The 15,045-nt window shown below is 45.5% G+C and overlaps 1 protein-coding gene across 3 annotated transcripts in view; it reads left to right on the top strand.

The window, feature by feature from the left end:
* Positions 1-14,455, top strand: part of LOC126284995 (glucose dehydrogenase [FAD, quinone]-like) — a 287,504-nt gene extending 273,049 nt beyond the window's left edge. For all 3 annotated transcript variants that reach the window (XM_049984288.1, XM_049984289.1, XM_049984287.1), the window contains one exon: positions 11,991-14,455. In XM_049984288.1, coding sequence (XP_049840245.1) covers positions 11,991-12,827 — 837 coding nt within the window. In that variant the 3' untranslated portion in view covers positions 12,828-14,455. The remainder of the gene's footprint in view (positions 1-11,990) is intronic.
* Positions 14,456-15,045: the final 590 nt, after the last annotated feature.

Here is a 15,045-nt window from a genome sequence, read left to right as displayed (position 1 = left end):
ATTTTCTTAAAATTGCATTTTTGGATCCATAAAAGTGTTTAGAATCCACCCCTGAAACGGTTTTCAGGAATACGGAACGGAAATGTTTGTTATTCGCGGTTAAACAAAAAATACACCTGCCTGAAATCGCCCTTTTTCACGCACCAGTTTCTTTTTTTTCGGAGGACGAGTTACTGTACCGGTGCTTGGGAGGAAACACAAAAATTTCAAATGACAGTTTGAACGCCTGTGTTTGGAAGTTAGCCCCCAAGCATTTGCATTCTGGTACGAAGACTGTGGAAATTGGGACTTTCCTGGCAGTGAGCAGCTTCGGCGAAGGGTATTCAGCAATTCTCGGGACGCGACCATGACAACGATGGACGTCACCCTGGGACTCTGTTCGACGCACCTCGCCAAGCATTCGGACGACCACCGCATTCAAGAGGCCGAAAACCGCTCGTCACCGGCCGTACGAGCGGCTCTGGAGCAGCGCAGGATGGCCCGGATCGGGCAGAACGCCCTCTGTAAGGAAGAGGAAAGACTAGTTTATGGACCAGGAATAGCAGATTGACTGTACGTTGCATAATATTGCATTTATATGTAGTCTAAACTTCAAACGCGCTTTTCTCGAAATGACTTTTTTTTTCATGGCGCGGTATGGTAACTTCAAATCTACTGAACCGATTGGTATGATTCTTTGTTTCCGACGAAACTAACTAAATTGTCTAGGAGTTGTACCACTCCAATTCCGATCCATCAACTATAAATATTTTTACTTGGCCGACGAAGTCGAAGAATCGTTGAAAATAACCCTATTTGTTTTCAAATGGCCGCCATTTTGCTTCCTATGGTCTAAATAACTTAAGCGAGGAACAACTCCTAAAGAACCTTATATACTTCGCTAACGTCAACTCAATTTTGATTTCAGACGATCCGGCTGACCTTTGACATACCACGCGTGGAGATCTACATCGAAATTTTGTTTCGTTCCGACCGCACTTTACTCTTCGACATTTCAGGTCGAAATAATTCCAGTTTGGAGAGGAATTATCAATAACCATTTTGGCCAAATTTGACATTGATATTTATAACACCCCCGAGAAAAAAATGCTCAAAGAACATGCCTTTTTCGGGCCAAAGATAGCAAACCTCCCCTCAAACAAGTAATTGGCAAATCAAAGAGCTCAGTAGTCTACGAAAAACCTTATATTGTCGGTTTGCAGTAACGCAAGAGCAGAAATTTCATGTTCATTTTCATACGAAGAAACTCTTCTTTCAGTAGCTGTCGATAACTCTTAAAAAATTACAGTGACTGGAGTGGAAAAAAAAAAATAAAAAGGGAAGTATAACTACTGGTATATCGCCATGGATAAGAAAGTACTACGTGTTTACGAATTGGCAAAATACTCCCCTCCTTGTGTGTTATCATACGCCAAACTCTCGTTTCTATGTCTCAAGTGGTTTAGGAAATATGAGAGATGACTGAATATTTCTTCTCCCGGGCGTCACATCGGGAGTGAGCGCGCTACATAGGATCCATTTTCTCGAGATCGGGGGCAGATAGACACTCCCTCCCAAGTCTAAAGAATTATTCAGCATGTTAGCTAAATTTCATACGCAGCAACATATAATGTGATACTCACTAAACGCAAAATCATAGCGACCTCTATTTTCCATTGCAAACTTTTCGAATTTTGCGTAGCTTCTTACTAAAACGTGTATACCACAATAAGTATAACTATTAGCGAGATTATGTGCACTTCGGCACGAAGCTGACATATAACGCTACAAGGTAAAAATAAAATAGTTTTAATGAATAGTTTCTGTAAAAACAGTGTGCGTGCGCTTCGTTTCTGTCAGCGCAGAGCGTCGCCAACCGGCGTGTGCAAAGTATGTGTAAGGGTCTCAAGATGCGTTGGACCCGCGCGACACGTGGTGAACGTGCGCGTCGCACTGTAGTGTCGTGTCGCGTCTCACGTGCTATACGCGTGTCAATTTGTGCTTAGCCTTACTAAAGTTCTTTTCCAGATTACGGGAAAAAGTGACTTTCTGAAGAGGAGCCTCATATACACTCCTGGAAATTGAAATAAGAACACCGTGAATTCATTGTCCCAGGAAGGGGAAACTTTATTGACACATTCCTGGGGTCAGATACATCACATGATCACACTAACAGAACCACAGGCACATAGACACAGGCAACAGAGCATGCACAATGTCGGCACTAATAAAGTGTATATCCACCTTTGGCAGCAATGCAGGCTGCTATTCTCCCATGGACACGATCGTAGAGATGCTGGATGTAGTCCTGTGGAACGGCTTGCCATGCCATTTCCACCTGGCGTCTCAGTTGGACCAGCGTTCGTGCTGGACGTGCAGACCGCGTGAGACGACGCTTCATCCAGTCCCAAACATGCTCAATGGGGGACAGATCCGGAGATCTTGCTGGCCAGGGTAGTTGACTTACACCTTCTAGAGCACGTTGGGGGGCACGGGATACATGCGGACGTGCATTGTCCTGTTGGAACAGCAAGTTCCCTTGCCGGTCTAGGAATGGTAGAACGATGGGTTCGATGACGGTTTGGATGTACCGTGCACTATTCAATGTCCCCTCGACCATCACCAGAGGTGTACGGCCAGTGTAGGAGATCGCTCCCCACACCATGATGCCGGGTGTTGGCCCTGTGTGCCTCGGTCGTATGCAGTCCTGATTGTGGCTCTCACCTGCACGGCGTCAAACACGCGTACGACCATCATTGGCACCAAGGCAGAAGCGACTCTCATCGCTGAAGACGACACGTTTCCATTCGTCCCTCCATTCACGCCTGTCGCGACACCACTGGAGGCGGGCTGCACGATGTTGGGGCGTGAGCGGAAGACGGCCTAACGGTGTGCGGGACCGTAGCCCAGCTTCATGGAGACGGTTGCGAATGGTCCTCGCCGATACAGCAGGAGCAACAGTGTCCCTAATTTGCTGGGAAGTGGCGGTGCGGTCCCCTACGGCACTGCGTAGGATACTACGGTCTTGGCGTGCATCCGTGCGTCTATGCAGTCCGGTCCCAGGTCGACGGGCACGTGCACCTTCCGCCGACCACTGGCGACAACATCGATGTACTGTGGAGACCTCACGCCCCACGTGTTGAGCAATTCGGCGGTACGTCCACCCGGCCTCCCGCATGCCCACTATACGCCCTCGCTCAAAGTCCGTCAGCTGCACATACGGTTCACGTCCACGCTGTCGCGACATGCTACCAGTGTTAAAGACTGCGATGGAGCTCCGTATGCCACGGCAAACTGGTTGACACTGACGGCGGCGGTGCACAAATGCTGCGCAGCTAGCGCCATTCGACGGCCAACACCGCGGTTCCTGGTGTGTCCGCTGTGCCGTGCGTGTGATCATTGCTTGTACAGCCGTCTCGCAGTGTCTGGAGCAAGTATGGTGGGTGTGATACACCGGTGTAAATGTGTTCTTTTTTCCATTTCCAGTAGTGTATAAATAAGAGAGGCTTCAGTAGGTAATGCAACACATTTCTTTCTGAAATCAGGCTGGTTATAGTCAAGTTCCAGGACACAACAATATTCCCCACTCTTTTGGCTACGAAACGCTATTTTTCAACATAACCTAATTTCAGTGCGACAGCCTTACATCACTTAACTGCATCTGTGCATCCAGCACAGAAGGAGAATGTCAATGGCCGGTTAGCCTTAAATATTGGACATGTCCGAAAGAACAGATACCATCTTCATATAGTTGACGCTAACCGGCCATTGACCTCCTTCTTCTGTGCTGGATGCACACGCATTTCCCGAACTCTTAAGGGACTTGTTAAGATTGTCTGCTGCGAGTAATGAGTGTAATGGGCAGGGGCAGTACGAATGTAGTGTGTGGACATTAAGCTGGGAATGTGGGTCTCACGGGGAGCGTGTAAGAGGTAAATCCCTGCAGGCGCACTATGTTCTGTGCCTACGCTGGCTCGCAAGGATAGAGCATCTGCCATGTAAGCAAGAGATCCTGGGTTCGGGTTCCGGTCGGGGCACACATTTTAAACTGTCCCCGTTGATATATTTCAACGCCTGTCGACAGCTTAGGGTCTTGATTTTAGGTTGGATACATAACTTGCTTTTCTATGATGAAATGATAACTAAATCATTTCTACTACACAACTCCTTATATTGTATAGACGAATTTGTATTTAAAATTGGAATTCTGTAAAAAGGAAGGAAAAATGTAGTTTTGTAAGAGTAGAGTCGTTAGTAGGACTAAAAAATTATATGTTCTTTAATGTTAACTCTTACCATACATATACATATTCTATTTGCTGACTCATTCCACACCGTATGGATAAAATAACGGTTCAAATGATCTGTGGAACATATAACTAACTGGCAATAAAATAATGGGACTACCGTAAGAAAAGTGATATACTGAGAAACAAACTACCAATGACTTTTATATTCTTCATCATACTACCATCCCGTAGCTACACACAACTGCAAATATATATTCCATCGTTCAACGCAGTGTCACCCTTTTCAACATCTCCGCCGTTTTTTTTTCCTTTCACCAGCTCCGCAAACTCCACAGTTCATGAGTCCTAAAGATTAACAGCATGTATCAAAAAGAATCATAACTATTATGTTATTTCAGATATGTGCGTGTACGAAGTACTATTTGAAAGAGCAAACTCTCAAGTTTTATATGGGGCACCGCCACCTTGGCATCTGGAAGTGCTGAAATTTTTGAAGCAAAGGGTTAGTGAACGATGGATCGGTCGCACTGGACCAAACGATTCAGCCTTGCATTACTGGCCTCCTAGGTCACTGGACGTGACTGTATATGATTATTTCTTGCGGGGGTTTAAAAAAGACTCTGTCTATGTTCCTTCGTTACCAATAACAATGAATGAACTGAGACATGGCATAACAGGAGCTGTGGAAGCTGTAACTGAAGAAAAAATGTTTCAAATGGCTCTGAGCACTATGGGATTTAACAGCTGTGGTCATCAGTCCCCTGGAACTTAGAACTACTTAAACCTAACTAACCTAAGGACATCACACACATCCATGCCCGAGGAAGGATTCGAACCTGCGACCGTAGCAGTCACACGGTTCCGGACTGCGCGCCTATAACCGCGAGACCACCGCGGCCGTTTGTAACCGAAGACATGTTCTTTGCAGTATTGGAACAATCTAAATACTGCAGTGATATACACCGTGGACATCGAGGGGAGTATACTGAACATCCACAAAAAAGTATGAAAAACACTTTTTGAGTTTCTCGTTCATCGAAAAACAAAATTCATTATATATGTTTATAGCCGTGCCAAAAGGATGTTCTTTTTGATACACCCTGTACAACATTCATCACACTTCCTAAGTTTCTTTGCTACTGCTCTGTGTTGATTAGTTGTAGAAGCATTAATTGGTATAGCTTCTATAATTGGCATCACTGTCATTACTACCATAGTTTTTAGTAAGAGGACTAGCTGATGAGTCTGAAGCAGAATTTCTACAGTAAAATGGTTTAGAGTGCTTTTTGAAACAACCTTTCTACCCTGCTACGAAGTAATATATGTTGTTGTAAGACAAAAATACGGAGGCAGCTACCTCTTGAGGTCGGAGGATTACTTACGTAGATAATATTGCTAAAAGGGGGATATAGAACTCTAGCTATTAACACAATTTTATTAATGGAAAAAGGGTGCGAAAGATAGAGGGACCTGTGACTGTAAATGTTGTACCTACGGACATCAAAAATATGAGTATCCCAACGGTAGTTGTGTATTTCGGACCTAAAAACGTATGTTCAAAGGGGCATTGCTTCTTATAACAAGCTGATTTTCATGCACAATCTCACTTTGCTCTGTCAAGTTCTGCCATTCGTTCCTGAAGAAAAATTATACAGTATTGCTGATTAGAAGCTGATTGGTGCAGGCGAAGGACGTTTCCCTTGAAAAGAATAGGAGCATACTATCAGTCTATTTTTGCATCAGCCGTAGCATATGGTGCGAACGTTTGGGTTCATAGACTACAGCTGGCGAAGCCAGCCTCATTAGTTCAAATGGTTCAAATGGCTCTGAGCACTATGGGACTTAACATCTGAGGTCAGACTGAAGCGCCTAGAACTTCTCGGCCACTGCGGTTGGCAGCCTCATGAGTGAAAACAGTTTAACAAGGAGTGGTATTAAGATTAAATTGCCCCTTCTGCACTACCCCGAATAAGGGTTTATTAGTAACTCTACGAGTAAGCCCACTGGACTTGGAAATTAGGAAAAGGGGAGAATTTTAATGGTTAAAGAAAGGCAGGCAGATGAAAGTGCAAGGGATGCTTGGAACAGAGGCCAGTTCGGAAAAGTTAATAAAATATCATGTATATTAGAACTGTGGCAAAATGAATGTGACCCTTCACGCAAAGGCAGTAAAGCATACGACTTTCTCCAGAAAATAAAGGAGGGACTAGAAATGAGATTTCTTAACTCGTCGAGTGGATTGATACGTTACCTAACTGGCTATGGCCCATATGCTACGTATCTATACAAAATCAAATGAGAGTTAATGGTAGATGCGCCTGCGGCAGTGTGGCCACACCACAACACACTTTGTGGGACTGTGAGGTCTACGAAGATGCGTTGGGTTGTGGCCGTCAGGTATTAAGGATGCTGTACCCAAAAACAGCGAGTCGACCTGACACATCTTGGACGATGTTGCAGCCACAGCGTGCAGGAAGGCTAGGGAAGACTTCACGACCCTTTCATCCACACGTTAGCATGTTGTCATACTCTGCAGATGGAAAACAGACAGCTGAGGATGACGACCACCGAATGAAATAGTCTGTCAAGAATCTACATTGCGTTAGTGCAAGTGGTCATGGAAGCGTGCACTTTGAGACGTGACAGTGATTGCTGGAATAGCTTGTTATAGTGGAAATACTGCTGACGTGATGCCGGACGCCCAAGGAAGCCAGCAGACAATCGTTGTTGACTGGGGTAGCATGAGGGTGGATTCAGTAGCGGGAAACCCGTTCATAGGTTAAATACACTACAATAAATAAACAAACACACAACAGTATTAGTATCTGGGTAACTTTTTGAGCGTTTTATTGTAGTTTTGAAGTAATAGAAGTGGTTGTAATATTAAAAAATTAAGGATCAGAAATAAATGGTTAATATATAAATTTAATAATATCCAAGGAAATGTGATTCATATGGCCTACTTTAGCTTTTCAGATTGTGGGCTGTAATTATGAAGAACAAATAAAAGGCGAGGGAAGAATTCTTCGGTGAAAGAGCTGTGCTGATTTCAGATATTGATGCGGAACTGAGGCACAAGTTCCTAGAAATGTAAATTTGGAGCACAGCACTGCATCGAAGTGTGGCGTGACCCACCGGAATTACGGAGGAGATGAAACTGGAAACTTTTGAAACGTGGCTTTACCTAAGAAAAAATTAAAAGGATAGATGACGTACTACGGAGAATATAGGTCCATGGGAGATCCTTATCAGAAGAACGGTCTGGTTAATGGAAGAATAATCAGCCTGGTACTGAAGTAGAGGAAAGAAATGATAGGGGCGGACAAACAATAGTGTATGGATATTATGCAAGATAGTAGGTGGAGTGGACACGAGGGTTAAAAAAATAGCACATGTTAGCGGAAGATGGGAGACATGCAACACTTCGTAAGAACGGTGGCGGTAAAAAGATCCTGTGGGGGATCAGAGACGATTGTCAAGCCTTGTAAATGACAGTTGATTTCAAACTCGACAGAGATTCCTGATGCCCGCGAATGCAGATGCATCTCAGTGAACATTCCGAAGGAAACTGAATGCAATGGATTATTAGCATCCGACTAGAATGTAGTGTTTGAGCCGTGCACCGTGTTTTAACGTCCTGTGCGTTGTATTCTAATAGGATGGAGAATTTACCCTCCATTCTAGGTGATGACAAGACAATGGCCCCACAATTGTTTAACTTGATGGGGGTTATAATGTGTTTTTTAGTGGCTGGGTCATCTATGTAGCTCCGCGATCAACCACCCTTTTCACGAAGTTTCACACTTCTTTTAACATTTGACAAGGGTATGATTAGATCTACCGGAACTTGTGTATGATTTTTCTGTTGTTGTGGCTATCGTAAAACTCCTTCGTTTTCCGTTTTCACGTGAGCACTCATCCTTTACTATTACCAGGATCTTCTGAAATGGCGCTGGTGAGCAGGCTGTTTAGCTCTCTACAATTTTAAATCCATCCATCCATCCATTGTCTGCTCAAAAGCATCCGAACAGCTATTACTCATCGCAATGGTGTTCCATTGAGTTGAGTTAGCGACTCTTAGCAGGCCAGTCGATTTCAGGAGTCTTATAGTCCACAGACCATTGCCCCACAGTAAATGATTTATGAGAGGGTGCATTGTGGTGCTGATCCCGCCATCGACTCCATATGGTCCCGGGTTCGATTCCCGACCGGGTTGGAGATTTTCTCTGCCTGGTGACTGGGTGTTTGTGTTGTCCTCAACATTTCATCATCATCATCATCATCATCCTTCGTGACAGTGGCCCGACTGGCCTGTGTAAAATATTGGACTGTGAAAAAAATTGGGACTATATACGGGCGCTGATGACCGTGCAGTTGAGTGCCTCACAAACCTAATATCGTCATCATCATCGACTCTATACAGTTACTCAACTGTTCGCAGTACTCAGTTATGTAAAATGTGTTCATATCATTCACCATTTAGCGTTTTCTTTAGCGCAGTAAGTGGATCACACCCTAAAAAATACCGAGAAACACCCACGTTCTGTAACACCACCACCTCTGTATCTTACTGTCGGCTCTACACATTATGGCTGGTAGCGCTCACCAGGCATTCGCCAAAATAAAACTCTTCAATAGGATTTCCATTGGATGTAGCGTGGTTAATCACTACAAATCTCTCGCTTGCAGTCCTCCATTACCCACCCGCCTCGCTCTTTACACCGAGACCACAACCGTCACTTATTGCTGACTATAGAAATGTGTGACGTATGAGGAGCTGCTCGAACATTGTACTCCAATGTTTTTAACTTGCTACTCGCAGTTATTGTGCTAGCTGGGCTGCTGTTAGCACTTTGGAACCAACGAGTGACTCCTGCAGCCGATTTCAAGTGACTTTTTACAACCACCATCTGCAATGCTCAACGGTCGCCGTCTGATAGCTTGATTTAGCTGTAGTTGTTCCTTCGCATTTCCACTTAACAGTCACATCACCAACAGTCGACATTTCCAACTTTAGAAGGGCTGAATTGTCCTTTAAGTGTTTCTTACTCAGGTGGCATCCAATGACTAGTTCCTAAAGTTTACATTCGAAGTCAGTGAGCTCCCCTGACCCACCAACTCTGCTGTTATTGCTACTGACAACATAATATTCCCCTCTCCCTTTAATCTGGCGGGTCCACCTCTCGTGACATCTAGAGATCAATTCCACCTGAGATTAGGGTGCCCGGTCTAACAATACCACCACTTGCAAAGTAGGTTAGAAATCAGATTAATAATGTTGCTCACGCCACATATGTTCACTTTATCGGGCAACAACGAAGTTATTGACTGTGGATGGTATCGTCAGAACGGAAATAATGAAGTCACTGTAAAAAAAGTCATTAATTTGGGCACTTATCTTGAATGGATTCCCACGTAGATTTCGTCAAAGTTGTTATGGCTCATCTTGTTGATTCTAGGGTGATTCCACTTTGACTGCTAGAAGGTCCAGATCTGTATTTTAGCAGTATTTTAAGACCTAACTGATGCGTTTTCCAGGAAATTCTTAATGACCAAATAATCCCAGATCAGAACAATGGTACTGTAGAAATAATTTTTGACTTGGTGTTCACAATCCATATTTTTATTAAACCTCTTGTAAATTCACATATACTTCTTCTTAATTGTCACACCATCAAGAAAACAGTTTTGTATCGATCTTCATATATTTAATTTCCACTTTAACCAAACACAAGACTTGACTGATCTTTTAGAAAGCGAAATAACAAGTTAACTTTTGCAAAGTGAAACAGAGAATGCTCTGTGCGCATTCGCGCCCAAACGGTTACAAGCAAGTCAAAGATTATGACAGTCTCACAGAAATGAATACACACAACAACCAAATCACTGTAATACACTCCTGGAAATGGAAAAAAGAACACATTGACACCGGAGTGTCAGACCCACCATACTTGCTCAGGACACTGCGAGACGGCTGTAAAAGCAATGATCACACGCACGGCACAGCGGACACACCAGGAACCGCGGTGTCGGCCGTCGAATGGCGCTAGCTGCGCAACATTTGTGCACCGCCGCCGTCATTGTCAGCCAGTTTGCCGTGGCATACGGAGCTCCATCGCAGTCTTTAACACTGGTAGCATGCCGCGACAGCGTGGACGTGAACCGTATGTGCACTTGACGGACTTTGAGCGAGGGCGTATAGTGGGCATGCGGGAGGCCGGGTGGACGTACCGCCGAATTGCTCAACACGTGGAGCGTGAGGTCTCCACAGTACATCGATGTTGTCGTCAGTGGTCGGCGGAAGGTGCACGTGCCCGTCAACTTGGGACCGGACCGCAGCGAGGCACGGATGCACGCCAAGACCGTAGGATCCTACGCAGTGCCGTAGGGGACCGCACCGCCACTTCCCAGCAAATTAGGGACACTGTTGCTCCTGGGGTATCGGCGAGGACCATTCGCAACCGTCTCCATGAAGCTGGGCTACGGTCCCGCACACCGTTAGGCCGTCTTCCGCTCACGCCCCAACATCGAGCAGCCCGCCTCCAGTGGTGTCGCGACAGGCGTGAATGGAGGGACGAATGGAGACGTGTCGTCTTCAGCGATGACAGTCGCTTCTGCCTTGGTGCCAATGATGGTCGTATGCGTGTTTGGCGCCGTGCAGGTGAGCGCCACAATCAGGACTGCATACGACCGAGGCACACAGGGCCAACACTCGGCATCATGGTGTGGGGAGCGATCTCCTACACTGGCCGTACACCTCTGGTGATCGTCGAGGGGACACTGAATAGTGCACGGTACATCCAAACCGTCATCGAACCCATCGTTCTACCATTCCTAGACCGGCCAGGGAACTTGCTGTTCCAACAGGACAATGCACGTCCGCATGTATCCCGTACCACCCAACGTGCTCTAGAAGGTGTAAGTCAACTACACTGGCCAGCAAGATCTCCGGATCTGTCCCCCATTGAGCATGTTTGGGACTGGATGAAGCGTCGTCTCACGTGGTCTGCACGTCCAGCACGTCCAACTGAGGCGCCAGGTGGAAATAGCATGGCAAGCCGTTCCACAGGACTACATCCAGCATCTCTACGATCGTCTCCATGGGAGAATAGCAGCCTGCATTGCTGCGAAAGGTGGATATACACTGTACTAGTGCCGACATTGTGCATGCTCTGTTGCCTGTGTCTATGTGCCTGTGGTTGTGTCAGTGTGATCATGTGATGTATCTGAACACAGGAATGTGTCAATAAAGTTTCCCCTTCCTGGGACAATGAATTCACGGTGTTCTTATTTCAATTTCCAGGAGTGTATATCGACACATCGGAGTACCTATACATTAATAAAATCAAATGTGAATATTGTCACAAAAATATGTTTGTTACTTCGCAGAAAGCCGGCCGATGTGGCCGAGCGGTTCTAGGCGCTTCAGTCTGGAACCGCGCGACTACAACGGTCGCAGGTTTGAATCCTGCCTCGGGCATGGGTGTGTGTCATGTCCCTACGTTAGTCAGGTTTAAGTAGTTCTAAGTCTAGGTGACTGATGACCTCAGATGTTAAGTCCCATAGTGCTGCGAGCCATTTGAACCATTTTTGAACTTCGCAGAAAAATAGTACGATATTACTGGTATCGAGAACTGTGGTTGGAGTGCCGTAATGGTCACGTAAATAAAGAACCATTACACCGGGTACTTTCGATCAGATAGTGTACAAGTAGGTGCAATAGGAGTCATCCTAACACACTCACGATGTTCCTCTGTACAGGTGGGCGAGAACATGCAGGATCACATCGGCCTGGGCGGACTGACGTTTCTGATCGACAAGCCGGTCTCCATGGTGCAGAGCCGCTACGAGAACCTGCCGTCGGTGCTGCAGTACGCCATCTTCGGCGACGGCCCGCTCACCGTGCTGGGCGGTGTCGAGGGCCTCGCCTTCGTCAACAGCAAGTACGCCAACGCGTCCATCGACTGGCCCGACATCGAGTTCCACTTCGTGTCGGGCTCGACCAACTCGGACGGTGGCCGGCAGATCTGGCGGGCGCACGGGATCACGGACCGCTTCTACGAGCGCGTCTTCCGGCCGATCGACAACAAGGACGCGTGGAGCGTGATCCCCGTGCTGCTGCGGCCTCGAAGCCGAGGCGTCATCAAACTGCGCAGCCGCAACCCGTTCGACTACCCGCTTATCTACCCCAACTACTTCACCGACCCGCAAGACATCAAGGTGCTCGTCGAGGGGGTCAAGATCGGAGTCGCGCTGTCCAGGACGCGTGCATTCCGCCGCTTCAACAGCCGCCTGCACGAGATCCCCACGCCCGGCTGCGAGTCCGTGCCTCGATTCACCGACGCCTACTGGGAGTGCCTGATACGCCACTACTCGGTGACCATCTACCACCCGATCGGCACTTGCAAGATGGGCCCCGCTTGGGACCCCGGGGCTGTCGTAGACCCCCAGTTGCGAGTGTACGGCATTCAGGGCTTGCGGGTCATTGACGCTTCCATCATGCCGTCCATGGTCAATGGAAATACCAACGCACCAGTCATCATGGTGGCCGAGAAAGGCGCGGATCTGATCAAACAATTTTGGCTCCGAAAAAATTGAGCCTGGCTGCTGAGGATGACTAACCTCTCACTTCCTAGGAAATTTCCACTACTCTCGAAGTGTTCAGTCGACGCTGAGGCCTGTGTGGACTTAAAGACAGCAATAGTTACACTACTACAGTTTAATGTAGGTCGGTGTTTACATCCTTGTCGATTATAGGTGTATGAACATTATGCCGTGGTCTAAGACACTTCCCTGTGCTTAATTTTTCCTCTCCTAATGCTGGAGACATCCTCAGAGGCTATGAAGATTTGGCGAGTTGATTCTACAACTCAAGGACTTAAATTACACAAGTTGTGATCGTTAGTGCTAAATAAAGCAAACTGCACCAACTTTTCAGCAGCACAAGCTCCTTAAAACACTGCTCCTTAAGACTCTGCAATATGTGGCCAAACCAGATGACATCAAGGTCCAGTCACGGTTCAGCTTACTGGGATTGTTTGAGTGCGAAAATCAACTAATAAATTCTTTATAGCCCCTGAGGTTGACTCCGGTAGAAACAAAAACATGCGAAATGTCTATACATCTAAAATAACCAAAGATACTGCTACAATTATCTCAGTTTTCTCCAAAGACAGGAACTATCTATATGATCATAGTCAAATCTACATTTTTGACCCAGTGACGAATGCATTTTAAGATAGTCCACAGCTGAACTTAAGCAGAAACTTACTTATCCGACACGTAAAGTCTTTGGTGTTATGACTGCAGTCTGTTTCACCCCCTCTGCTTCCGTCGTGGAAATACGGTTCGGTCGAGGACCTGCGTGATATGCCCGTAATACCGAAGTACAGACTATCTGTTGAATTTTTCATTTTGCTACCAGTTGACATTAGTTATTTCAGATATAATGTCTGGGGCAGTTTCAGTGACCATCAATTGACAAAGTATTTCATTTAAAAAACAGTTCAACCTGCAAATTGTTTACATAAGCTTTACTTGCCCCATTTTATAAAAATCGTACTCTTACATTTTTCTCGACAGCAAACACAGCCAGGCGTACATCTCGTATCGTCAAGTTTGTGATTGTAGGTAGAGTATAATACTTTTTATTTGGCAGTGACTCAATGTTCTAAGTTCCAAACTAATGACTATTTTGTACATATTTATTCCATCATCCCAAAGTCAGAGGATAACTTGAAATTAATGACTGCGTTTTAAAAGAAAATACTTAAGACTAGGTTCTCTTTAAGCTACTAAGTAAATAGAACGGTACAAAACCTCCTGAAAAGGTAGAGGCTCTAAAGTGGAGAATGACTAAAATCTTGCCAGAGTTGTAGGCTGTAAAGCTTCATAGTTATCCAACATACAGAACATACCTCGAGATATACCTTTCTCGCATTTTTTTTACAGATCTGCCATCCATGACCTTTCTGTGATAATCTTGATATTAACACATTTTTATCGTTACTTCGCGTAACTGAGGTGTCTTAACACTAGGCGTTTCTGACCACGATAAAATACGCGCGTTTACAGCTACGCATTTAAACATTTGTTAGTAAATAGTGACGTACTATCATAAATTATAGTGTACGTTTTCCAACATTTGTATGCCAAATATTTTGTACATAGAAACAATTGTTATTTGTTGTATTTATTTGTCTGAAAATAAAGTGTATGTTTCTTCATTGATCTCGTATTTTATACAAGGTACTGTATTAGATAAACTCTTAACAGGGAATTGCTGGTACTTTCATTGAGGTGAGAAACGTTATCGGATACCTCCTGATACCGTGTCGAATCTCCTTGTGCCCGGAGTAGCACAGGAGTTCGACGTGGCATGAACTCAACTACTCGTTTGAAGTCCCCTGCAGAAGTACTGAGCAACGCTGTCTCTATAGCCGTCCATAATTGCCGGTGCAGAATATGTACACAAAGTTAAAATGGTTCAAATGGCGCTATGGAACTTAACATCTGAGGTCATCAGTCCCCTAGAACTTAGAACTACTTAAACCTAACTAACCTAAGGACATCACACACATCCATGCTCGAGGCAGGATTCGAACATACGACCGTAGTAGCAGCGCGGTTCCGGACTGAAGCGCATAGAACCGCTCGGGTACACAAAGTGATCTCTCGATTACGTTCCATAAGTGTTCGATGGGTGGTCAATCCTATTGCTCCAGTTGTTCAGAATGTTCTTAACATCAATCACGAAAAATTTTGGCCTGGTACATGGCGCATTGTCATCCATAAAAATTACATCGTTGTTACATTG

The sequence above is a fragment of the Schistocerca gregaria genome, chromosome 8, assembly GCF_023897955.1.
Source record: "Schistocerca gregaria isolate iqSchGreg1 chromosome 8, iqSchGreg1.2, whole genome shotgun sequence".
Classification (NCBI taxonomy): domain Eukaryota; kingdom Metazoa; phylum Arthropoda; class Insecta; order Orthoptera; family Acrididae; genus Schistocerca; species Schistocerca gregaria.
The sequence above is the reverse complement of the archived record's forward strand: the minus strand, read 5'-3'. Positions and strand labels throughout refer to the sequence as shown.